The sequence below is a fragment of the Scophthalmus maximus genome, chromosome 6 (assembly GCF_022379125.1).
Source record: "Scophthalmus maximus strain ysfricsl-2021 chromosome 6, ASM2237912v1, whole genome shotgun sequence".
Taxonomy (NCBI): domain Eukaryota; kingdom Metazoa; phylum Chordata; class Actinopteri; order Pleuronectiformes; family Scophthalmidae; genus Scophthalmus; species Scophthalmus maximus.
This window is the reverse complement of record NC_061520.1, coordinates 17,951,386-17,977,323: the sequence shown is the minus strand read 5'-3', so window position 1 is coordinate 17,977,323 and position 25,938 is coordinate 17,951,386. Positions and strand designations below refer to the sequence as shown.

The 25,938-nt window shown below is 45.0% G+C and overlaps 2 protein-coding genes across 4 annotated transcripts; one reads left to right on the top strand and one right to left on the bottom strand.

Moving 5' to 3' along the window:
• Positions 1 to 213: 213 nt before the first annotated feature.
• LOC118309096 (protein unc-119 homolog B-like) lies at positions 214 to 3,444 on the bottom strand. 2 transcript variants are annotated; one of them, XM_035630820.2, is made up of 5 exons: positions 3,087 to 3,444; positions 2,205 to 2,318; positions 1,850 to 1,949; positions 1,532 to 1,662; positions 214 to 690 (listed from the first exon to the last, which is right to left on the bottom strand). In XM_035630820.2, the coding sequence occupies exons 1-5, from the start codon at positions 3,319 to 3,321 to the stop codon at positions 578 to 580; spliced, it is 693 nt and encodes a 230-aa protein (XP_035486713.1). In that variant the 5' UTR covers positions 3,322 to 3,444; the 3' UTR covers positions 214 to 577. The 2 variants fall into 2 exon arrangements, with proteins under 2 accessions (XP_035486713.1, XP_035486712.1); XM_035630819.2 differs by having other exon boundaries at positions 1,490 to 1,662; positions 3,087 to 3,433.
• A 4,199-nt stretch (positions 3,445 to 7,643) lies between these two features.
• tnks1bp1 (tankyrase 1 binding protein 1) lies at positions 7,644 to 25,692 on the top strand. 2 transcript variants are annotated; one of them, XM_047332842.1, is made up of 10 exons: positions 7,644 to 7,840; positions 10,194 to 11,211; positions 12,314 to 14,993; positions 22,199 to 22,305; positions 22,719 to 22,797; positions 23,005 to 23,149; positions 23,239 to 23,375; positions 23,465 to 23,664; positions 23,807 to 23,898; positions 24,728 to 25,692. In XM_047332842.1, the coding sequence occupies exons 2-9, from the start codon at positions 10,196 to 10,198 to the stop codon at positions 23,886 to 23,888; spliced, it is 4,446 nt and encodes a 1,481-aa protein (XP_047188798.1). In that variant the 5' UTR covers positions 7,644 to 7,840; positions 10,194 to 10,195; the 3' UTR covers positions 23,889 to 23,898; positions 24,728 to 25,692. The 2 variants fall into 2 exon arrangements, with proteins under 2 accessions (XP_047188798.1, XP_035486708.2); XM_035630815.2 differs by having other exon boundaries at positions 22,193 to 22,305.
• Positions 25,693 to 25,938: the final 246 nt, after the last annotated feature.

Sequence of the window (25,938 nt, the reverse complement as noted above, 5' to 3'; positions counted from 1 at the left end):
CGGTAGCTCTGAGAACAGCTGCTTCTGACAATCACTGCGTAAACACTATGTGTGTCACTTGGGGATTGTGCGTGTGTCTGTGTGTGTGTGTGTGTGTGTGTGTGTGTTTTGAGTGGGTGGTAGGACTTTAAACTCTAAAATTGCTAAGAGGATACTAACCATCTATCAATTAACCATTTGGTCTGTTTGAGACAAATGTCACATGGCCACTAGAATGATGAGTCCTCTTTAATTTGGAAGAAAACCAGCCACAACTTCTTTTTTTTAAAGAGAATTAGCTAATTTTGTATTACTCGTCTAACAGCAGCCTCCTGATTGTACATCTGACACTGACCTCACGCAATATATAAATCCCCCTAAAATAATGACAGCAACGATGAACGACAACTCATCTTTCCAAACGTCAAAGATATCTCGGCCCTGTCTGCAGCCGTTTGTGCTTGTGTGAGTGAATGAACTGTATGGGTGTTCAGCCATGTGCATGCATTTATGTGTGTATGTAGATCTATAAATGTGCATGTGCGTGTGTGTGCACGCACATGTATCGGGTGTGTGTTTGCATGCTAGCAGGCAGATATCACTGTCCTCCGTTGTAAGCATAGTCTGCCTTGTTGTGCATGACCAGTCTGTTCTCGACGAAGTAGAAGCTGTCGGAGCGGGTCTCGTACGGACGCTCCACCATCTGGCGGACTGCAGAACAGACAACACGTGCAAGTCAGTAATTGCAACAAAGCTTTGTTTTTTTTTTTGTACTGTCCATGAAATTAGAATCAATAAAGGTATGAAAACTAGAGAAACACCAAAAATGATCGGGTCATCATTATTGATTAAGCACATTGAACCCTGAAACAGTTCGTGGTCATTGTTATCATCCTCCTCCCTTCCTGACTACAGACTACAGTGCAAAAGATTTGAATAAGTTAGTTTGTGTCTTATTTTTATCATGCATTTCCCCTTTTGTGGTTTGTGTTGTGGGTTATCATGCAGCCTGTAACGTGGGTTACGCCACTGACTTTAGTACAGAAGGTCGGGGTTGATTCCCGGTCAGGGGCATGGCTAAAATCCAGTGTGGGCCCTTAATGCTAACTGCCTGCAGAGGAAAACGTTCTGGTTGTCAAATGCAGCTTTGTTACTGAAACAAAACATCCTTTAAGATGTTATAGCAGTTTTAAATAGAACCATTTGTTTCTCTCCTTAATATTCCTGTTTACACAGACATGCGCTCAGAGAGCAGTACGATAATTTAATCTACATAGTGATTGAAGCATCATGTATTATTATATAATTGTCCACACGCAGACGGACACATGCACCATGATGACCCATAGCGCATATAAATGACGGTCAGGAATGTCCAGGATTCTACGTTGGGTGGCGATTATTTTCCCGATTAACTTGACAAACTTGACATAATCGTATAGTTTTCATAATAACCATGTTGGAGGCACTTTAGGTTTTACTCATAGTAGTCATGAATAGTGGGCCCCACCTAGGCTGTCAGACAGCTGAGGGATCTCGTAGATGTGCTCACAGGTGTTGCGGCTGTTCGGGATGCAGAAGCCAAAGTCGAAGTCAAAGCTCTTCAGCAGGTGATCGCGGAAGTAGTGTCTCTCGATCATGCGGAAGTTGTTTAGAGGTCGGTTTCCAACTGTGAATTCCACGCTGAGTGAGCAACGTGGAGGGAGAGGAGATGTTACGGCAGCCAGTCTTGTGTAAATATAAAAAATTGTCTGTGAGTGTGTATGGCTGACAGAGGACAATGCTGCAATTGTCTCTGTTGTTTGTGTATGGAACAGGTGACTGTGTGCTTTTTAATAGCTGTGTGCTGGGGACTGTGTGAGTCACTCACGTAGCTCCCACGATCCTCATGCGCAGGAAGGCCGGGGTGAACTGGTAGCGTACGAATCGGCCTGCGCTGGCGTCTGCCTCCCTGTTCTCCTCCTCGTCCTCTGGGAGCCACAACAGAGGACCGAGACATTTCACATCATTCACACAGAGGACTTTCTGCACAATAACTAGCACTGCACGTGCCTGAGCCTGGTAAAGGCCATAGAGTTGTTCATTTGAAGCTGTAGCAGGGTAAAAACATTCAGGTCTAAGTGCCCAGGAGCTGGATACTCCACAGTCAACAGATGGATGTGCAGCACAGAACAGAACAAAGGCTAAACTAGAAACAATGCAAGGAATGGGCTAATGCACAGTACCTGTGTGTGGCGGTTTGGCGATCTCAAAGAGGACGGTGCCAGTCTCCAGGTCTCTGATCTTAAAGCGCACAAAGTCGATGTTGTAAATGTTGTCCTCGGGTTTACACAGGTATCCTGCAACAACGACAGGCAGGTGATGCGAAATTGGATTTTCAAGCCAAAGCTCAAACGTGCTGCTCTGACATGCACAAAGGTTACATGCAAAAACTCTGTCCTCGACTTTGCTTTGCTTATGAACGGACACACGCATGTAACCATGGAACAAGACGAGGCTTTGATGATCAGCGTGGGGGCTGCTCCGAGTTACACAAGGAAATATGAAGCCAACAATACTGTAACCGTAACTAATGAAAACAACAGAGGGATTTAAAAACACTGATCATGGCTTCACAAAATAAACACTGCCTTTCTTTCACAGGAAAGAAATGAAGCATTACACTTTATTTCCTTTTTTCTATTTCATATTTCAACCCGAGCTGTGAATGTGGGCGACCACACTGATCAACACCTGGCGGTGATGTCGTCACGCCAGTGGGGTTTAAAGTCACTTAATATCTCAGTTCATTCAAAGTGACTACACAGAGGACATCCTGAGCTGCTTCACAAGGGAAAACAAATAGTATTCCCAGAGTGCAAGATTATCTAATGGCGTCCTACATTTGTTTGTGTTGTAAGATAGTTTTTTTCTCTAGCATCATTATCACAGATGTACTATAAGACCAAATCAGTCATGACAGCCAGTCGGACGTCATCTGCTGTAATTATGTGTACATGAGATTTATTCTGTAGTTGCATGAGACTTATGGACAATTATTGTGCAGATGATTCAGCCCACAGGCAGCACATCAACGCGTCAGCGGGGGCGCCAGTAATCACTCAAACCTCGCGTGGCCCCCCGCAGCCCCAGCACGTCCTCCGGCGCGATGTGTCCCCCCTGCGCCCGCAGCTCTTCCTCCGTGACGGGCCTGCTGTCCACCTGGCTCCTCCGGGACTTGAGCCTCTTCAGAACCCCTAAGCCGGGCTTGCGGTCCCGCGGAGGAGCCGCGGTGCCGTGCCCGCCGCCGCCGGGGACGTCCTCGGCAACAGGCGCGTCGCTGCGGGCTTTGGCTCCGCTCATGTTCGTCTGCGCCGCCGCTGCCTCTCTGCTGGAAGGAGAGCCCTCCGTCCCGGTCCCCCCTCCTCCGGCAAAAGAAAGACGAATAAGATGGCGTCGTCGTGGACGTCGAGTGTCGACACAAGTGCCGGTGAACGGTCAAGCTCTAGTTTTTGTAAACACATGCGGCGCAGTTGCCATGACAACTCGTCCGGCGAGCCCGAGGCGGGTGTGATGAGGTTCACCGGAACGTCCACCAGGGGGAGACAGACACAAATCCCCTCCACACGACAGAAGAACACTGACGTGTGTCATCTTGTAGTTTTTGATCAAAGAAGTGCTGGTTTAGTGATGTAGCTGAGCTAAGGTCGCTTTCTCTGGTTCAAATCCAAAGCCTCAAAAGAGGAAATACAGGCATTTTACAAATGTATTATCTAAAATTCGAGATAGACAGATATGAGTAGAATGAATGAGACGGGACGCCATGGAGTTATACCAATGACAACATTTGACTCTCCTCCCGGAAGCACACACATTGCATTATGGGTACTGTAGTCCCTACCGCTACACCTTCTCTTTTCAGCTTAGCAACTCACAATTAGATAATTCATCTTCTTTTAACTCAACTCTGTATAGGTGCTTTTACTAACACTTCTGAACATTATTATAACGTTAACAAGTCCCTATGAGTCAAGTCTCTCAGGTGCCCTTGACACTGCCTGATTTAGTGACTGCAAGCTGTCGGTTCAGGATGATTTGCCTGTGGTTCTAAGGTGGATCCTGTTTCTCCTTAGAACTCCTCTGTCAGTCTCGACCAAGTACGACCTTGGCATGTTTCCTCTGTAGGGATCCACACCTCCTGTCCAGAAGTGAGCTCTGGAAGTGTTCTGGAAGAGTGACGGCGGTTGTAGTGTGCTGCTGCTTGTTTTTACACCTCCCTTCCTCATCCTTCCCGCGAAAAACGTCTGCAAGTCCATTTAGGGACCAGTTTACTTGAAGGCTGCGGTAGGGATGTGCGCAGATTCTTCCCCATCAGTGCCTTTTTTTCCATAGACTCTTGACATGTCTGAACTGCACGTTCAGCCTTGCCGGTGGTCGTGGTTAACGAGGACTGCTCGTGGTGTGTGTGAAGCTGCTCTCTCGTGCAAATGTTCTGAATGTCTCCGAGGAGATCTGTGGCCCGTTGTCGGATACTACAGTCCACTATCGTGGCCAGAAAAAAGACTCTGGGTGTGCATCAGAAAAACTGGTTATCATCAGATAAATGTGCACCGCTTCAGATATATAGCAATAGGCTTACATATTACATAACTCTCCACTGTGCTACAATAACAAACATTATAACAAGTACCAGACAAATATATCTTCTCCACATTTTTCGTCACACACGAAGAACTGACCGTTAGCGGACTGTGGGGAAATATTCGCAGATTTTTTACAAAAGGGTTTTGCTTTAGAATCTCTTACTGCTGCCCGCTGACAGCTTTTTCTGCTCCCGCTGCAGGATCAGCACCTTTGACAGCTCACCGCGACAGTTTTGCTATTATTGTGTTGCTGTAATGTTTAAAATTGGTGATTTCCGGGATTATTTGGGTGCAGTAGGTAGTTGAATAACATCTGCGTCAGGCGGAGTGGCTTGGCTCTCTCGGCCAAAAAACACCCGACTGTGTATCACTACAGAATAGCCTGGGCATATTTGTAAAAAATATACTCAGGCTCGCCACATAACCATACACCTACGTGAAATATAACGATGTACCGCGAGAAATAGTCCACTACAAGCCGGTAGGCCTGTTTCGACCAATCACATGTGCAATCCCATCCCTTTTTGTGTTAATGGCGTCCAGATTTATTTTCTGTGTCCTCCTGTTGAAAGTGAGGTATTTTCCGTTGTCTCACTTTTTGTATTGCTTTGGCAAGAGTTCATTCTGAATCCACGTGTAGCTGTCCTGACAACCTCCGGCCTTTCAATACAACCACGGTTCGGTTTCTTAAGTTCATCTTCAAGGGCTCCAAAACTGCAACTTTTCTGCTAGCTTGTGCACTGCAGTGATGAACTCTTCTGCACTCTCCCGGCATCTCATGTTGAACCTGGCTCTGTCAAAAATTACATTGTGTTTTCCCCGCACAGTGCTGTTCAAATGCAGCTTGGACTTCATAGAATTTCTTTTTTATTTTCATCAGTCATTGGTAAAAAAAAACAAAAAACACAAAATGTCATCTGCTCCATCACCCATTGAATATAGGTGTGTGTGTGTGTTTGTGTGTTGTCTTGTCTTGTGTTGTCTGTCTGTGAGTGTGTGTGTGTGTGTGTGTGTTGTCTTGTGTTGTCTGTCTGTGAGTGTGTGTGTGTGTGTGTGTGTGTGTGTGTTGTCTTGTGTTGTCTGTCTGTGAGTGTGTGTGTGTGTGTGTGTGTTGTCTTGTGTTGTCTGTCTGTGAGTGTGTGTGTGTGTGTGTTTGTGCGTGTGCGTGTGTCTCTGGCGCACCTGTAGCTTAGCACCTCACAGGCTCGCTAGCTTGTCTCCTGCTTCACGAGCTGCATCGTTCGTCGCAGTTTCCTGCTGGTAATTTTCGCTACTTCGCTGCTCCACCTCCACGGCTCACAGTTGATGGGTGGGGCACGGATAAATTCTTTGAGTTCTTTATAAACTCTTGAATGAGACGGGACCTATGGACGGGACGGGACGCCGACGACAACATTTCACGCTCCCCCCGGAAGCACATGCATTGCATTATGGGTACTGTAGTTGCTACCGCTACAGACAGACAGACAGACAGACAGATAGATAGACAGACAGATAGATAGATAGATAGATAGACAGATAGATAGATAGATAGATAGATAGACAGACAGACAGATAGATAGATAGATAGACAGATAGATAGATAGATAGATAGATAGACAGATAGATAGATAGATAGATAGATAGATAGATTTACACATATAAGAAATAAAAATATAAGAACTGCACAACTATATGTATATAAATATACAAGGTTTATACATATCAACATACCAACAATGAGCATAATAATGTGCTTGATTAAAAAATGATCAACAAAGAATACAACTAGTATGTCTGGTCCAGTGGTTCCAAACTGAAGGGTCATTAGATTGTGAAAAATATTGGTTGGGAACGAAGTAAAACAAAAGTTCTTCCACACAACGCTGCTTGATTTGTGAAATATTTGATCATTTGTTCTCCAGCTCTCGGTCAGTTGTTTAAATGAAACTCGATAAGAGGCATTCAGGGCCAGGCTCTTTGATGGCACTGCTAACAACACAACACTCAACACCTGAAACATGACAACATGACAGGGTTGACACTGGATTTTGACCCATAAAGACACACACACACACACACACACACACACAGACACAAACAGTATCACACACAAATAAACATATAACATTACATTATTTTATCATCTTATAACGTTTATTTTCACTACATGTAACATTGCAAAGCACTAACACACACACACACACACACACACACACACACACAGTAATGTCCTATTTCCCATGCCTGCTGAGTGTCACAGATCTTTATACAGTCTCCTGCTCAAAACAAATACACGCAGTAAAACTCCCAGGTGTTATGCAAATGACGGCTCCCTGTGTGAGGCGAGGAGCACTTCCTGCTGTGAAGATGCCCCAGGTAGTGTCAGCACTCTCCATGGAGCAGGGAGAGCTGCATGGATACGTTTCCTTTTCACTGTGGGTGAAGCGGATTGTCGCCCCGCTCAGAACCTGTTTATCCGGTCAATTGAACATCGAACTGCCATCAAGTCTAAATTGATTCGCAGACTGTTTCCGGTACGCATTTTCAAAATTAAAGGAGGAAAACTATACTGTAACTGCAACACTTCAGATTGCCCTTCCCCTTCCAGTCCATTACCCGAGTTCATTTATGTGTATTCCCCTGAATATCTATGAATGAACTCGGATGTTACAATGTAATGCTTGCCTCGGAGCTCGCAGTTGGAGTTCTCTCCGGGTACAGCGGTGCTCATTTCCATTCTTGCTACAACAATAGATGAGTTAACACGCTTGACAAAAAGTGGCATCCTAAAAAGCAGACCTCATTAGGTTAACAAAGGGAGTGTCGTGTTGTGGCTGTATCTTATAGATAGATAGATAGATAGATAGATAGATAGATAGATAGATGATTTATATCGCTACACGTTGCTTTGGGAAGGCTTTACCTAGAAGCCACCGCTATTTATCGGTGGTTTTATTTTGAAGCGGACACACCGCACTTCCGGTGGCAGCCGGGTCTGTGTGCGAGTAGCTTGCTCCTCTCCCCTCCTCCGCTCGTCCGTCGACCTGCGGCTGCGGGCGGACCGAGGGAGTGTCTGCAGGCTGCAGGAGCGGCCTGACGTCTCGTTGTCAGTGTGTGAATGACTTGAGAAGAAGAGGAAAAAAAGCCAGTGTGACAACAACAGCTCAGCAGGCGAGCCCATCGCGGAGAAAACTGAGACTTCATTTGAAAAACTTCCCCTCCTTCCTCAACCTGTATGACTGCGTGAAGACGAAAAGGTAAAAATGAAAAAAATATGTAAATGACAAAACACAAACTCTTATTTGATTCTTACTGCTCGCCTTATGAACACATCTGAATGTAGGAGCAGGTGCACAATCTTTAAGAAAAACTAAAAGTTGGTTTTCTTTAAGTGTTTTGGTGTGACGCGTCTCCTCATACACGTTTCTTCACGAAAGACCGAGTTGCCTAATGAAACATAAAGTTGCTTTCACTTGTCGGAGGACACGCTGCCGGTTCAACGACTGGCCGTCCATCGTCGACGCGTTTTAATCAGTAACTTATTAACAACTATAAACAAAAGACCAAAAGTGCCTCTCTCCATTTACGAGCGATATGCATCGCGATGTTTTACTGAACCGATCAGACGTTATGAAGCTTCACAGCATCCCTCAAAGCGGGTAAATGAATAACACGCCGGACGCGTCAGGACGACGGCGTAACGATCGGACAGCCTTGGCGGGCCAGCGTGCGCTCCCGGGGGCAAACACAGATGGAGTCCTGCAGATCTGGCCTGAATAAGCAACAGAATTCAATCAATCAGCTGCAGGCTTTATCTCCCCAGACAGTGTTTACTTCCGAGGAGTTCAGCTGCAAGAACAACACAGACACAAGGTGGTCCACGGGGCCCGTGCACCGCACCGCACCGCACCGCACCGCACCGCAAATCCAATTTCACAACGCCATCGCAAACTCAGTGGCCAAAGAAAACAATAGCATGTCACATGCAAGAGTTGTGCAGCAGTGCACACTGACTGTGCATCCAATCTGTTTATGCAAACCGCCAGCTGTATTGATACTGTTTGTGTGTGTGTGTGTGTGTGTGTGTGTGTGTGTGTGTGGGAGCATACTGCTGACACATTGAGCGTTGCACAGTGTTTCCTTTCGGGGTGTGGAGTTACTGGTTTGTGCAAAAGTCTTACAGGTCAAACCAGATCACTGCTGATTCGGCAGTGCCTCTGGTATTTAGTGTAATACATTTGGCAGCGTGACTGTAATCTTGTTCACTCTTGTGTGTAAAACTTCGGGCCTCCTCTGGCGAAAGTTGCCCCGGCTGACGGTGGTGGGACGTGATCGCCAGTCATAGTGGTTCCTCAGCTCAGTTGGAGATCTGATGTGAGGCTGTCCATAGTGTTGAGGTCATATTGTACAGTACATGTGTGGGATGACTCATCAGGCCTTGCTTCAGTCTCCTGCCTGTCTTGATTTCCATTTTAATACAGTCACATTTCCATTGTCAATTGTCATTGTCTATTTTTCAGCGTATACATTTGATTTATAATTACAGTTTTATGCATCATACACAATCATCTTTTGCTGGTGAGATCTGAATTGTGTGAAATAATAAAAATTGAAACAATTAATTGATTAATCAGTTAGTCCGTCCTCAGACATGCATTTGCAACTTTTCTGATTCATAGTTTGTAATGGGTTTTTTTTTTTTTAAAGTAAAAATGGTTCCATCTTCTCAAACGTGAAAATTTGTTTGGTATTGAACCAGATATGTTTGGAATTTGGGATTGTGGTCCGACGAAAACAACAATGAATGCGTCCGGTTGAGCTTTCAAGTGTTGGGGTTTTTTTGTGTAGTTTTTTATTTGATATACAATTTGCACCAAACAATCAAGCGAGAAAATAATTGACAGAATCTATTATGGAAATAGTTATTAGTTGCAGCCCTATGAATATTTACTCGTTGGGTGACCTATGAAGTTGTGATGAAGTTATCAGAGATCCATTACAGAACGTTAATAACCCGTTATCAGTTAGATATGATGTCGTTCTTGAAAGGGTCTAGTATTGATGTATTATTTGGAAATAATAAATACAGGAGCCAGTATACACTATATGCTGTATTTGTACATTTTAGCGACCCATGTTTCTCTATCTAATCTTTTGGTCAAGTTTTGGGCATCCTCAGTGAAGATGATCCCTCAGAGGCTACTAGCAACTTTACAAATATCCCCCAGCAGACTGAGGTAACGACGCGTCAGATCTCGACTGTGATGTAGAAACACGTTTAAATGGTTTTAACTTTGTAAAACAGTTGTGCAGTAATTGTCAGCACATTTTTATCACAAAAAATTGGACTGAAGAAGGAAACTAAGCAAGAAAATAAATGAAATAAATGATTGCAGCAGGAAGACGACGATGTAATTGATTGGATTCTCTTTGCTCCTGTGGGGGAATTATGTTTTCAAAAATCTCGACAGACCAGACTTATCCGCTCGTCATTGTAACAACATAACCGGCTGGCTGTGTCTCAGCTGAGAGTGGCAATGCTTTCTCAGTGTTGATATGTAGATTGCTTTACGTGAACATCTCCTTTCTCCTTCTCTTTCTGCCACTCAGTTATGGAGAGCTCCGTTGAGACCTCCCAGACTGGATGCGCCTCCAAGCCCACTCTGGCCCCCAAACCTCGGCTCACTCCCAAGCCCTTCTCTCTGCAGAAGAACACCACCATTCGCTCCATCCACGCTCCAAAGACGGCCACCACAACTGTTAAATCAACAACAAACCAGACTGGAAAATATGAAGCCGCACGTGTCCCCAAACCGACTCCGACCGCCGGTGCGCAGAAACCTCCTCAGCAAACCGCCGCCTCTGATTCCAAACCAAGCTCTTTAAGCAAACCCGCCAAAGATAAACCAAAAGCGACCAAAGAAAGTAAAGCAAGTCCACGTGACGAGGATACTCTCGATTCTAGTGTAGCTCCAGGAAAATCTGATCCTGCCCCACAAACCACTCCACCCAAGGGGACACCCAAATCTGAGCCGCTCCAGAAAGACGATGTCATCCAAACAAACCACAGAGCATCCACAGATTTTGTGACTAACTCTGAACAGAAAGACAGAAAAAAGGAGGAAGATGAAACTCCGAGTTCTGTCGTCCAAACCCCTGAGGAATCAGGGAGCGACGGTTCTTCCACAGCCAATCCATCATTTCGATGGGGCGGCACCAGGAAGAGTCTGTCCACGAAGCTCACCTCGAAGTTTGAGTCAGGTGGTCCGCCCCTGCCTCCACAGCCCACTATAACTGTAACCACAAGCAACACCAAAGACGATTCAAACAAGCCGGCGCCCTCCAATCCAGAGCAGAGCCAGACGACAACAGAGCCGCCAAGCAGGGAGAGTGATGAAGGAGGACTGAAGGAGGATTACAGCGGAGGAGGAAGTATCAAACGCAGAATCAGTCTTCTGTTTGACTCCTCGTCGAGGCCAGAGGTCATGACGAAGAAAGAGGAGACAGAGATCATAAATAGTACAGGAGGAGTAAAAGAGCGAATTAAACACTGGGCGGTGGAAAGAAATTCTGAGGGTCCGAATGCTGAGAAGAAACCTCAGCTCTCACCCCGACCTCGCTCGCGGAGGTGAGTGAGCTTCTTTTCCTCGTTGCAGTTACGTGACATGACCAGACATGAAGGAAAAGAGCTTTCCAGTGCAACCAAGCGAGTTGATTATGTTCAGTTGGTTAGTTTGGTCAATATGTTCAGTGGCTTATTATTACTGGTTAATAGGGGTGTGGTAAATGAGTAACGTTGCTTGCAATATCAAGGTTTGTCGCCAGATCTATGTCCTCAAATAACTAAATTCAGATAAGAGAGCAAACCAGGGCACCTCAGCTCAGATTATGAATTTTGAGATTAAATGTCCGACCTAGCACACGAGCACACATGAGACATTTAATCAAGTAAATGTACATGAGTGAAGTACAAATTTAAGTTACTTGTTCTCTACTTTCTCTAGCATGTACATTTATGCTTTTACCTCGATACATTTCCGTGGGATTCCATTTTTCTGACAGCTACATGTGCTTGTTATTTTATAGATTCATATTCTACCTACACGACGTATTATGATACATCTGTATTATAGACTAGTATAGTGTAACATTGTGCAACACTCACAAGGTACATTTGTCTAAATAATGTCTACTTTGACCTTTGATATGTGACATACATTTATCTGATAATGCAAAACAAAAACATGTTGTGCCGCACACTGGATTGAAAATCTGCATTCAAAAAGCTCCAACATGTCTTAACAGAAACAGTGTCCTCTTTGTTTTGGAGAGAGATTTCACTGTCAACATTTTTTCCCCCTGAAACTTTAATTTCCACTTGCGAAGGCATGCATTTCACAAGACCTGGCAATTCAGAACCGAAACAGTGAACGGATGATATGTTTTATATTAGAATTTTTTGTGAATTTGTGCAAACCAGTAGTGTAAAGGAATAGTTCAACATCCTGCTCGCTGTACTGACATGAGTCTTTAATTCTAACTCTTAGAACACGAGTGAACAAGTGTATTTCCCAAAATGTTGAAATGTTCCTTTACTTTGACATGGTAGGATTAAATGAATGTATGTGTGTTGAAATGACAGGACTCAGCGATGCCATCAGTGGAAACTTCTTTTAAGGTAATCTTGTATCTTTGATACAGACTGACTGCGATTGTTGTCTCTGCTCCAGCTTTGAGCCTGTGGCGGCTCCGGCAGCAGAGAAAACTGCCAAAGCGCCGCATGTGAAACCTCCTGCGGCCACAACGTCGTCTACACAGGATCCACGTCCAACGGTCTCCTCAGCTGAACCGTCCTCGGGTTCCCTCGTGGAGACATCCAAAGACACTCCTACAGAAAATAAGTCACCGAATATCTCAAGGGAGAGACCTGGAGGGGACGAGCAGAGCGAATCAACGGAGGGCGAGGTTCGACTACGCAATCGCAGCCCGTCTACGACCCACGCTGCCACAGACGAGGGAGACTCGGCTTCAAGTGAAGGTGACCCGCGTGTCCTAAAGAGAGACAATGTCAAGCGTCGCTCTGTTCGCTTTGGTATCGTGGAGAGAGACGATGGTGGGCCTCCATTGATCCTGGGCTCGGCGTCGGAATCCAGCTCAGAAGAAGAAGAAGAAGAAGAAGAGGCTCCTGAGGACAAAGCCCCTGTGTCTTTGCCGGTCTACCGACGACTAGGAAATGTTCAGAAGAAGGATGGCAAGATCCAAAATCAAGAAGAGGAACGACTGAAACATTTGGAGTTTGAACAAAGACGGAGCGCAGAGGAGAACTACCAGGCAAGACTTAAGTTAGAAGAGGAGCAAGAAAGGGAGAAAGAAAAATCTAGGCAGAGGGAAGCGCTTCGGCTTAGGGAAGAGGAGAAACAGAGAGAGGAGGAAAGGGAAAAAGAGAGGTTGAAGGAGGAGGAAATGCAGAGACAGCAGAAGAAGGAATGGGAGAGAGAAAGGTTAGAAGAAGAGGAAAGGGAACGGAAAAGGCTAAGAGAAGAAGAGATGGAAAAGGAAAGACAGATTCTGTGGCAGAGACAGAGAGAGGAGGAGAGAGAGAGGGCGAAACAGAAAGAAGAGAGACTGAAGCAAGATCAGGAGGAGAGGGAAAAGGAGAGACTGGAGGAGGAGAAGAGGAAAGAGGAGAGACTCAAAGAAGAGACGAGGCAGAAAGAGGAGAGGGAGAAAGAAAGATTAAGAGAGGAGGCTGAGGAAAGAGAGAGGGAGAGAGAAAGGGAGGTTGAGTTGAGGTGGCGGAGACAGAAAGAGGAGGATGAAGAGAGGGCGAGGCAGAAGGAGGAGAGACTCAAAGAAGAGGAGAGGCAGAAGGAGGAGAGGGAGAAAGAAAGATTAAGAGAGGAGGCTGAGGAAAGAGAGAGGGAGAGAGAAAGGGAGGTTGAGTTGAGGTGGCGGAGACAGAAAGAGGAGGATGAAGAGAGGGCGAGGCAGAAGGAGGAGAGGGAGAAAGAAAGATTAAGAGAGGAGGCTGAGGAAAGAGAGAGAGAGAGAGAAAGGGAGGTTGAGTTGAGGTGGCAGAGACAGAAAGAGGAGGATGAAGAGAGGGCGAGGCAGAAGGAGGAGAGACTCAAAGAAGAGGAGAGGCAGAAGGAGGAGAGGGAGAAAGAAAGATTAAGAGAGGAGGCTGAGGAAAGAGAGAGGGAGAGAGAAAGGGAGGTTGAGTTGAGGTGGCGGAGACAGAAAGAGGAGGATGAAGAGAGGGCGAGGCAGAAGGAGGAGAGACTCAAAGAAGAGGAGAGGCAGAAAGAGGAGAGGGAGAAAGAAAGATTAAGAGAGGAGGCTGAGGAAAGAGAGAGAGAGAGAGAAAGGGAGGTTGAGTTGAGGTGGCGGAGACAGAAAGAGGAGGATGAAGAGAGGGCGAGGCAGAAGGAGGAGAGGGAGAAAGAAAGATTAAGAGAGGAGGCTGAGGAAAGAGAGAGAGAGAGAGAAAGGGAGGTTGAGTTGAGGTGGCGGAGACAGAAAGAGGAGGATGAAGAGAGGGCGAGGCAGAAAGAGGAGAGACTCAAAGAAGAGGAGAGGCAGAAAGAAAGATTAAGAGAGGAGGCTGAGGAAAGAGAGAGAGAGAGGCTAAAGAGGTCGGAAGATGAAGAGAGGATGAGGGAAAGATGGAGACAGGAGGAGGAGGAGAGAAAAAGAAGGGAGCTTGAGAGGAAAATGCAGCAGGAAAGAGAGGAAGAGATGGAGAGAATGAGGCAAATAGAAAAACAGAGAGAGGAGGAGGAAAGGTTGGCGGAGCTGGAGAGAAAAATGCGACAGGAATTGGACATGAAGCGAGCAGAAAAGTTGAGAATGGACGAAGAGAGAGAGAGGGGAGAACTCAGGCCGACCGTCAGGGAACGAACGAGTGCAGCGGACGAGTCCGATTTAATCAGCTTCGACTCTGAAGATGTGCCCCAGAAGTCAGAAGCACCACACTCCCCCTTCGCAAACATCCCTGAGCGCAAAGAGGGTCAAATCAAAGTCCCTTACGACGACTTCTCCGTCAGAAAGTCTCTGATTGAGGTGGATTTTGACGATTTTTCCGTCAAACCGAAGAGATGGGGCTCCCAGGCTAAAGCAGAACGTAGTCCAGTCGCCCAGAGCCGGGCAACCAATCCTGTGGACAGAGACGAGGTGGAGCTGCCGGTGCCCCTGAATGTCTCCCGTCAGGAAAACAGAGCACCAGAGCCCGTGGCAAAACCTGACAACGCAGAGCCTACACCAGCTGTGGAGAGGCCGGAGGAGCAAGAGGCGGAGCCGGAGGAGGAACAGCTCACCTACTTCGAGGTGGAGGAAGAGGAGAAGGCGATTGAGGAGGAGGAGGAGATGGAGGAAGAGGTGGATGAAGCAGAGGAAGAAGACGAACAGGAGGTAAACACAAAATTCAGTCACACTTGGAGGGCAACAGGCCGCGTTGTGAACACCAGCATACGAGTGTGTGAAAGGCTAGACTCATAAATAACACAGTGAGTGTGAGGTTAAAAGAACAGACAGGAGTGTACATGTACATGTGGTCATTTCACCACTGAATCATATCAGCCCGGCAGCCACACACACACACACACACACACACACACACACAAACACACCTCACCTGCTCCGACACATTACTGTTCCTGAAGTATGAGGAAAAATATCATACTTGTCATACTCGCCTTTCTGCCTAATTGAGTCACAGAGTAAGAACTTTGTGTGTGTGTGTGTGTGTGTGTAGGCGTGACATTGAGTAAAACAAGAAAGATAATCTTTGTGCCATCATATACGCCCAATGTAACACAGCTGTGAACTTGCATGGTTCACGATCAGTGCTCTCAAATGACGGTGAAGACGTCAGGGATGAGAAAAAGTGAGACTAGATTTCTTGTTCATGTTCTTGTTCATGTTCTTGTTCATGTTCTTCACGTCACGAGTCCCTTTCTTTCCCAGTTCCCAAAGCATTGTGTGAATCTCCCCGGCATTCACGGCGGCACATCAGCCCGTACGAACTGTATGTCTGGTTCTGTATGTACTGTATGTACGAATGCAGCCATGACAATCAGAAATGTGGCAGAACACGAGGTTAGGACCTCCACTACTACTTCCACTTCTTTCATTTTGCGTCGAGAAAGTGTTACCTTGCAAGTGCTCGTGGTTTTGCATTGAATTTGCAGGGGCCAGCTCAGCCACAGGGAGACGTCCCAACTCGTATGTTGTAGATTCATTGTGGGTGTTGTTTTGCACTAAGGCAGCCTTCAATTATCACTGTGATTGACATGACATTTTAATAAGGACACGTCAGCTGCGAGGACAACCATCTACTCGACTACTCGGGGCCTCATTGGATGCGCCACATGTTGATTATAGAGAGCAGGGTTGGGTGAGAAGATAAGAGGAATGACAACCACTCGATCAATGTCTCGACAATAAATATGAAGCTGGAGCCATCAACTGGTTAGATGACTAGGTGACTGAAGTTGCATTATTATTATTCATACGAAAGCCAGGGTGTAAAAATCATTTTGCAGGGGAGTTGTGTGCTGGATTCCAGACTAAACAAACAAGCTGTGTGGTGTTAATCAGTGACCAGAGAGGTCAGAGGCAGACTAACAGTTTCCCCCTGTTTCATGTCCTTAAACTCACCGGCTTCTGCTTTAATTTAAAAAAGATTTATACTTCTGACTTATTAGAAAATTGATTTAATCTCACATCCCAGATATGATTCTGTCATTAATTTGTAGTTCATTTTAAATCCATTAGGTTTTTGTTAGTTCAATAGTTGTAGCATTACACTGGCAAACTTTTAACTGTGGGTCAACTAATGAACGAGGATGACCGCTCACGTACATCTCTGCTCTTACAAATTAGAGAAGTTCTATCAGCTGATTACATTTGTGCAGCAAAATGAATGGAAATAGTGTTTATGTGTGCATATTATCTCATATGACATGAAATTTGTGGCAGTTTCTAACACAGAGTTTATTTTCTGATCCATTCAATTCAAATTCAAAGATCCAAGTGACGTGTTGGCACCGCTGCAGTCGACAAACCATGTCTGAACTAACCTCTGGGTGGATCCAGAAATTGGGAGTGTAACACTCAGCTAATGTTACTGTGAAATGTTAGCAATGGAAGCCCTGTTATATGTGAATGAGCAAGAGGCCGCAGCCTCATAACAAACTACAAACGGCCTGAATACAATTCGAACCGTTGTAACTTTCAGATAATTAATGGTTAAAGAAACATTACATGCAACATAAGAGAAATGAACGTTAAAAGTCTGAAAGTGACAGGGAACTTTGATCACATCTCACCGTGAAATCTATCAAAGTGAACCGAGTGGTTGTTGTGGTTGCACATCAGGGTGCATGAACAGCTGACATGGCCGCGCCAGTCAAGACAGATCTGTTAAGCACCTGTTTGAACATGCAACATTTTTCCCGAGTTAATGAAAGCACTGAATCCTGGAGCCCTGAACCGTGTGTATGCACAGCGTGTGTGTGTGTGTGTGTGTGTGTGTGTCTTTGCGTCATCGTGTTTGTGTTTGCAGCGTGCACACTTGAGCAAACAAATCATAACCCACATCATCGGTGAGCTACTGCGAGGGGGCATTGTGCACGAGCACTTCACTGCCACAGGGTCGTTCGCATTGAAGCGTTGTTGGACCTGCTCTGTTGCCGCCGACCACTGAGTGGTGCTGCTGCTCTTAAAAACTGCGGTCGGCGTAGCCTCCGTCCTGAAGTTTGTCTCATGTACAGCAGTGTACACTGCTATAATATGGCCAAAATGACATTTGACAGGGTCGTTTGATGTTTTTTTTTAATAAATTGAATATATTGTATACATATAATATATAAGAAAACCACCACAGCAAAGGCGCCACTGCGTGGCAGAGAGAAGCAATTTGACAGAGCAGAATGTGGTAAATGTTTACTGGGCAAACAGGGACATGTGCAGCCGACCGCGCGCTCTCCTTCAGGCTCCTGACTAGAGGACAGACAGGCGGACTGACGGATCCATGTTATAATGACTAGGGCCGAGGTGCTACATGGTTGTCATGTACTCATTTGGATCTGTCTGACAGGGAAGTGTGTCAGAATGACCGTACATGGTGCCTGCCCCTATCTGCTCTCTTTCTCTGTCTCTCTACTCAACCCCTCCACCCCATTTTGAGAGAGAGCCCGTCACCCCACTGCACACACACACACACACACACACACACACACACACACTTTACATTCTGACACATACACACAAAGAGGATGGGCTAAACCCGGGACAAGAAAGTGTGCACATGTTCACTGTCCGCTCCGTCATTCGCCTGCCTGTCGCTCCATGTTGCTCAATCTTTCTCTCAACTTTCCAGAAGTCTTCCTGTTTCCTGCCGTCCTCTCCTGCCACTCCTCTCACAAAGACCTGGTTCATTCATTACCCGCATTTGACTACGGGGAGAGAGAGCAGTGGAGGCAGGTACAGAAAACACCTTGACCCCACTTGGCCGCACCTTCCTCGCCCCCCCCCCGGGATTTTCCACATCCGAGCACAGACCTCTGCTCTGTTGTGATGTTCTCTGAAATCAGTGAGATCTCGAGGAGATAAAAGGGCTGATCTACCTCTCTGTACCTGGCTTTGGATGTTTGGAGAAGCAGACATTTCCCAAGCTGCTTTTCCCTTTTTTCTCTCTGAATGGAAAATGGAGTTGCGATGTGAACTGGGACGTAGGTACACAAGCAAACACGCTTGACTGTGGCAGGAGAAGTCTCAGCAAAAAAGAGAAGAGGTAACACTTCAGATAGTTTTGTGTAAGACTGAAAGAGGCTTTACTTTTTTTGTCTTTTTTTACTTCAAAAGTTGCAGTGGAGGGAGGTTTTTGATTGACACTTCTTTCGGTACCTTTTAAAATGGATAACAATTTTATGTGATTATGGGAAAGTCTTTCTTTGGGACGCCGCTGTTTCGGATGTCACATCCATCATTGTGAACGCTGCAGTCGAGTGGTGTCGTCACAATGCAAACACATGGCTGGTCAGACTATTGACTTCTGTAATGACAGCAAATAACAGACTGTTAGGAAGATTGTGACCTGATCCATAAAAATATGGAAAAAGACGATGGATGATGCCTAAAAGAAAGAAGGAGTATTTCTTGTTCTGTATGACGTCAGAATACGTCTTTCCGCAAAAGACAATTTGAGTTGTCTTTACCGTCTGCTTCCTGAGAATTACGGCTGAGAGCCAGATCACACGTCCGGCTTTTTGACTCACTCACAAAATCCCTTAATTTCTAGCCAAGCTGAACTTCAGTTCCTCTGCTGGCCCAGTTTCCATGGTGACCCTAGTGCTAGGACGACCAGCTGTGTGAGCTTTACGACCATGCAGTACTTGGGAGGGAAACTGTCTGCCGCCCAGCTGCAGGTGGCGGGCTGGGTGGGCAGCGTACGTCGCTCCTTGCAAGGGGCTCTGGAGCTGGTGTGGGGCACCGCAGAAGAGAAGCAGGAGGAGGACGAGGAGGAGGATAAAGAAGAAGAAGGTGGAGACGGAGGGGCGCGATTTCAGAGAGCCGTGTCACCACTTCGTAGCTTTGCCAGACGTAGCAGGAGATCCCTGCGCCGCTTCTCCGTCAGAAGTCGGAGAACCACTGAAACCTGCTCTGTAAGAGCTGCTGCATTAACCCAGTAGATGGCAATGAATGATTTGAAATGCTCTGCAAATATCATATCCCGGTCCAGTCTAGTTGCAATGATATTTTTACTTTTAAAGGGCTCGACAAGGTAATTTTCATTGACATTAAGAACAACGATAGATCAACATGGCAGTTTTTAAAGTCAAAGTTTATTGAATCACTAAGTTTCAAAGGTACATGTTATGTTGGCAAACTCACTCTAGTCTAATATTTCCATACCCTTGTGTCAACAGACGAACATGCAAATGAAAAGAGGGAGAGCAGTAGGCGGTTTGTTTCAGGACGTTTCAGGAAGGACAGCTGTTTTATCAGTGTACATGCATCATGCCCCTTTCCTCTGTGTGTCAGAGATAAAGCAGAGGGCTGCATGACACAGTATGACACATTTAGACATAAGTGTTTATAGTCTATCTGCATCAGCCTTTTGTTCACGCTGCTCATTTCACTCAGTAATGGCTGTTGCCATTTAAATGCTTATATTTTCATCCCATTCTATATCCTCGTATTGATGCCCATTACCTGGAATTACCCATGAAATTTGATTATATTCTTGTATTTTCACAAGACACAGTTAAGATTTGACTTTCACATGTCAAGCACAAGAACTGTGATATAGATTTCAGGATGAAAGCAGTCTACTGGGGATATGCTGCCAAAATCAGCATGATAGCAGATATTCATTCTATATCTGGTCTTGTAGAATATGATTCCTTGCTATAGATCGATCATCTGCTCCGGAGATATTTGGATGCCACGAGGCAGTTTACTTATTCATATTTAGGACATATCTGTCACTGAATGTGTGTGTGTGTGTGTGTTTGTGTGTGTGTGTGTGTTTGTCTCTATGTTTATATGTGGGCGTGCATGCACAGGAGACACTTAGACATAAAAAAGAGAAAAAATAACCTGCAGGTTATTTCACTTCTTATTCAGATGACCCATCATTTTCCTTCATTAGAGGTGATGTTTTGTCGATGGACTGTTGGATTGCATTCTCGTTTAGTTGTGTTTGTGGCATCTTTCGGATGTTCCTTCCTCTCCACATCTCCGCTACATCGTAAAAAAGCTCCAACATTCCACTGACTGTGACAAAAATGTGATGGAGGTAAACTATAATGAAGCCGACTCTGTCTTGACTTGTACATCCTCTGCCCTCACGAGCACACAGTGTACTTACTACACTTATTACAGCTTAAAGCTGTAGTCTTTTTGGGTTGCAGGTTTTGGACGTGTGTTAGTTATGTCTGTACTTGTGTTTTGTCCAACATGAAGCAAGTCAGTTGAAGGATATCTAAAAAAAATTCCAATAGTATAACTCAATAGAGTTTCCACCGTGTCTCTGTCTATGTGTATGTGTATGCACATGTAGATTAAAGCTGCACCAAAAGATATTTCTATATAAACAAAGGCTCAAATAACTGTGAGCCATGTGAATGTTGCCACTCATAGTTGCAAACAAACAGGGTTTATCTCAGTTCCCCTCAGCTTCATTAAGCATTTTATCATCTTTCAGCTCATTGTTTTGGTTCTACGACCTTAAAACTTTGTTTCCAGCCACAACAGACTGATGTTTGTAGTGGAAAGGCTCCGGTAATACCTCTGTATGCTTCCTGCTGAGCACCGAATGGCAGGCAGACAAAGTTAGCAACTACCTGGTGAGCATAGTGGAGCATCTGGCAAATAAAGAGCCAAATATTTCCTCAGGAGTTGGTAGAGGTCAAAACAGAGCTAAAAGGGGGAGAGAAATGATTGAATTTGCCTGGTGGTTACAAACATCGTGATTTTTCTGTGGCAGAGTATTGTGTTGCTTTTCTCCAACTTAATCCAAGTGTTTGTTTCATTTCAATCTGCATATCTGAGACTGAGATACTGTCATTCATTGTTGCACACTGCATACTTGTACCACTGCCAAACAGGAATTATTGAGATCGTTCATGTAATTCCTCTTTGAACCAGCGTGAAAGGAAGGTGATAGAGTCACATGATATACTCGTGTGAAATTCTAAAAACCTTGTGAGCTGCAGTGGATAACTTTATGATAAAGGCAGGACATGCACGGTGGTGGAAGTGTTCCACTGTAGACTGTGCCTCTGTTGGACTAGACGTTGTTTTCCTCTGCCCCTGAACACAGTCTGTGGTCATAGGAAAACCTCTCGAAGCCTATTCACTCATGCCGTGACGCTGCCTGGATAACAGGCATTGTGCAAATGAAGCTGAGTAATAAACGGACTCAGGAAGGAGATGAGATGGGTATGAAATCATATGGTGGGCAGGGGTGTTTACTCGAGTGTTGTTTTGTATCCAGGTGACAGTGATGAAGATGACAACACTGGGATGAGCCCCTTGACAAAATGTGAAGCGATGTTAAAGGAATGTTTGTGAGGAAGTGCACAGTAGTTTCTTTTGTGTGTGTGTTTGTGTGTATGTGTGTATTTGTGTGTGTGTGTGTGTGTGTGTGTGTGTGTGTGTGTGTGTGTGTGTGTGTGTGTGTGTGTGTCCACCCATGCATTCCAGCATGTGGGCGTGACAGCATGAGTGTGTCTGGTGTGTCTGTGTACCCGCGTATAGGTGTGTACGCCGGTGCGTGTGCGTGCATACATACACACGCTCGCGGTGTTTATTGAGGACAGCCCAGCCTCTGTGACCGGCTCATTAAAAGATGCATGCTTGGCTGGTCCTCAGTCCTCTCTCCCTCCGTAGTTAGTGATCTGGGCTCATTTTCCCCCTGCCTCAGATCCACAATGTGAAGTTCGTATTATATGCTCATTTTCAGGCACATTTCACATCATTTGATTTCATGTGCTAAAGCGGTAGATCCAAAGAGAGGTGAAATCGTCATGCCCCACAACATCAAATGCTCCCTTTCACGTCTTCTCTGGTTCTTTTGTATAACATGTCTTTCTGTCTCTCAGGCACAGGTCAACAGTTATCGTATAAACGGAGAAGACGCAGACACCGATGGGTTGATAGACAGTGAGCCAGACCAGCAGAATCAGGGCCACGAACACACATCTGAAACTGACAGGTAGGTGAGAGGTTGCACCCAAACGTGTTGTATGTGTTGGTGGCCTCATTTCCTTCATCTACCCTGATGGAGAAAGACAGGACTGGGCAGGTTTAAGTCTCATTCCTTGTTGGTTTTTTCGTGCTGAAGGTGTGGCTTCACATCGAGGTGATTTTATTCCAACTGAGCAGACCTGAAAAATTGAGTTCTCAAAGAATAAACTTAAGAATTCACCTTAATGAAACGTGTAATTTCTGTTTTTTGAAACGTGTGCTAATAAGTTTTTTTTAGGAATTGAACTCCCTGTGCCCCCTTGTGGTTAAAAGAACACAACACTCAGGCCCAGAGGAGAGAAACGCGGTGAACGCATCTGAACAATACACGCAGTGCTCTCTGTTAAAGCTGTGATTCTCAACATCTTTTTCTCTCTTCAGCCCAGAGCCGATCCCTGACCAAGTTCTAGAAGACTCTTCTCGAGATGTTGATTCCACTGATTTCTCTTCATTCCCTGAGGTTGGTGGCTCTTAAACGTCCTACTTTGTGAGAGGTTACATGCGATGTCCGGGTTATTCTCCACAAATATTGAAATGGAGTTTGGCTTTTACTTTGCATACGAATGTGGGAAATGATGCACTCTTGCATTTGCATTGGTATGGTGTAGCATTAAAACATGGATTCCTTTTATTGCTTGCTCGAATTTTTGCGTGTGTCTGTGCACAGAGTTCCAATCCGCTCCTTGACACCAGCGCACAGAGATCTAAGGCTCATGTGGGTAAGAGGCGGCTTCGATCGCGTCCGTCCCGCTCGCTGCGTTCGGGGTCGACTCGGAGTCACATCTTGGACTGGAGGGTCTGTGACTCCACAGGTTATTATCCAATCAACGTGGAGGAATGGCAAATGATATACACCAAATAGATCACTGCCTGTTTTGACTCTTAACTCGTACGTTTTTAGATGAAAAGGAGGCAACTTCCAAACAAAGGGAGTCCGATTCTGAGGAGGAACAACCGAAACCGAAGAAACCCTTACCTCCCCCTCCCACCTCTCAAAGAGTCCCCGTGTTCCCTGGTCTGAGCCCTACAGCCCTGATTGTAAGCTTAAATATATTTTCCTGAATGACACATGATGTAAAACAGCAGCATTTGCATTGAGTAAAGTGTCCTCGACTTGCTCCCCTAAGGCTCAACTAAAAAGGAGAACAGGTGGAGGAGGAGCTGGAGGAAGAGTGGAAACAGATGAAGCCAAGGGAAGAGAAGAGCGGGGAAGTCAGCAAGAGGAAGTAGCACCTTCACCCACACAACTCTCCCGCTCTCCTCGCTCTGCTGCTCATCTCGCGGGGGCTGCACGGGTGCTGCCACCCCTGGGCGGCACGGACGGAGGGTAAAAACATGACATCATGCCAAGCACACTTCAACCAAAACATTCAAACTCTGGGAATTGTGAGAAAATAGTTTAGACATTTCGCAGGCATTCAAATAATGAATGACCCCCCTCTGACACCGCCATCCTGTGTGTTGTTCAGTGCCGGCTCATCTCCTGCTTGGCTGAAAGAACTGAAGTCTAAGAAGCGTCTGAGTCATCATGACAGCATGACAGAGGCTTAGCCAGACACAGGTGAGTAATATGTATGAGGTGACAATTAAAATATCAAAGATAGGTAGGCTAGGATACAGTAGGCTTCATGATAAAATATAAACTGAAAAATCATAATTTCAGTTTTCTTGCTGTCGAAATGAACTGTGATAGACCTGTAATAATTATAAATAGCTGGTCTGACCTGCAATAGTCTGTTTTCTTTCTTTCTTTCTTTGTAAAGCACATTAGTTTCCTAACCAGTGTATTTCTTACAGTCTGCAGAGCGTTACATTACATAACAGTATCAGCCACAGATGTGAGCATGAACGTTTTGACGTCTGTGACTTGTACACTGCTTTACTGTATGAATGTAGCCATTATTTAGGAATGAATTGCCTCTTAGTCATAATTTGAGACAGCTGAATAGGTTTGCAATAAGAGAGAGTGAATGGTTTGCACTTTTCTGCAGTGCTGTCAGGAACACTCGTGGTTATTTAATGTAGACTGACTGGTGACAGCAAAGACAAACCATTTCCATGTCTCTGCAACACTTTCTCGTATCACATCTGCACAGTGGGTACAACGTCCTCATTCTACTTGAATGCAGTTTGCTTTGCTTGAAACTCTTTTACTTGCCTGGGCAATTACTGAGTGCAGCTAATATTTGCCCCTGACTGTTCTGTGACTTTGTTTTGTATAGCTGAGTGGGGAAAAGAGAAGACCAGTGTGGATTTAAGTGCCACTTGAGCCAGCCATGCTAAAACTGGTTGCTTCCATGTTAGGAAACCCATTTAACATGTGTTATGTGATAAATGCTGTTTGATTTGAAACTTTGTTCATAACCTACTGTATCCTCTGTTGTCTTTAGGAGACTGTGCTGCCGCCTTTTTAGCAAGAATCAATCCATCTCAGTGGCTGCTGCTGCTGCTGCTGCTGACAGACATCTTGCCACGGTTGCTCCATTTTGCACTTTAAGTGCCTTATTTTGAAACTTCACTGTTATATTCCGGGGAGGGTTTGCTGGATATACAGGCCATCGGAAACTTTTCATCTTGTCAATGAAATAATGGTGTCATGGCTGTGATGTGTAAATGCCAAGTGTTGTGTGTTATTGACTGTTGCACAGAGGCTCAATGGAGGTTGAACGCCCACATATGATTAAGAGCAAAGCCATGGAATGTCTTGTTGTCTGAATGTGTAAGCCCATCAGTTACTGACAGGGACTGATGACACTAGGCTTTTAGCAGGGTATGTATCATCACACACACACACACACACACACACACACACACATACACACGCACACCTATAATGTATATACAGGAAATACTGAATATAAATAATGGATTGCACCTTGTGTGTATTTAGTGGAAATTGTATAAAATGCTTTTTACATTATTATACCAATCACAGTTCTCTCAAGTAAAACTACCTAGCACTTTAAGAAACGTGATAACAAATTACCCTCCATACAGTGCATCTAAGCGATAGAATAATCATGTACATTACTGTAGAAACGGGGTCAAGGGATTTTTTTCTTTTTATAACATTATGAATGCCTGGATTCTCTTTAAACTTTCCACAACATGTAAAGAGGAGGTGAAAGTCCCAGTAGCTCAGAACAGCAGCAGTGCGCTGGGTGGGAAATCGAAGGCATGCTGTGTGTTTTGTAAAATCTAAGAACAAATGTTTTCATCTGCTTGAAATTCTTTTGTGAGTGCTTTTTTATGTTTATGATTGACTGGCATCAATACTGTAATCATTTTTGATCAGCATACTGTATGACAAGAGGGAATCGAGGGACCTTTATTAAAACTTTTTTATGAAATTCAATGGGGTGTGTGTGTGTTTCATGAGAAACTTGCCCTGCATATTGTTAAAGATAAATGACAGTTGAGCGCAAAGTATTTTAGGCCTAGGTGTCAAAAATCTGCAGTCTCATTCGTGGTTGACACGCTGCCTATTTCCAAACATGGAAATACTATTAATTAGTAAGTATTAATATTATTAATATAATTTTGGTGGATGGCACCGTATGAAAGGGAAAAATTGATGCAGCTTCTTTAATGCTGGGTGAAG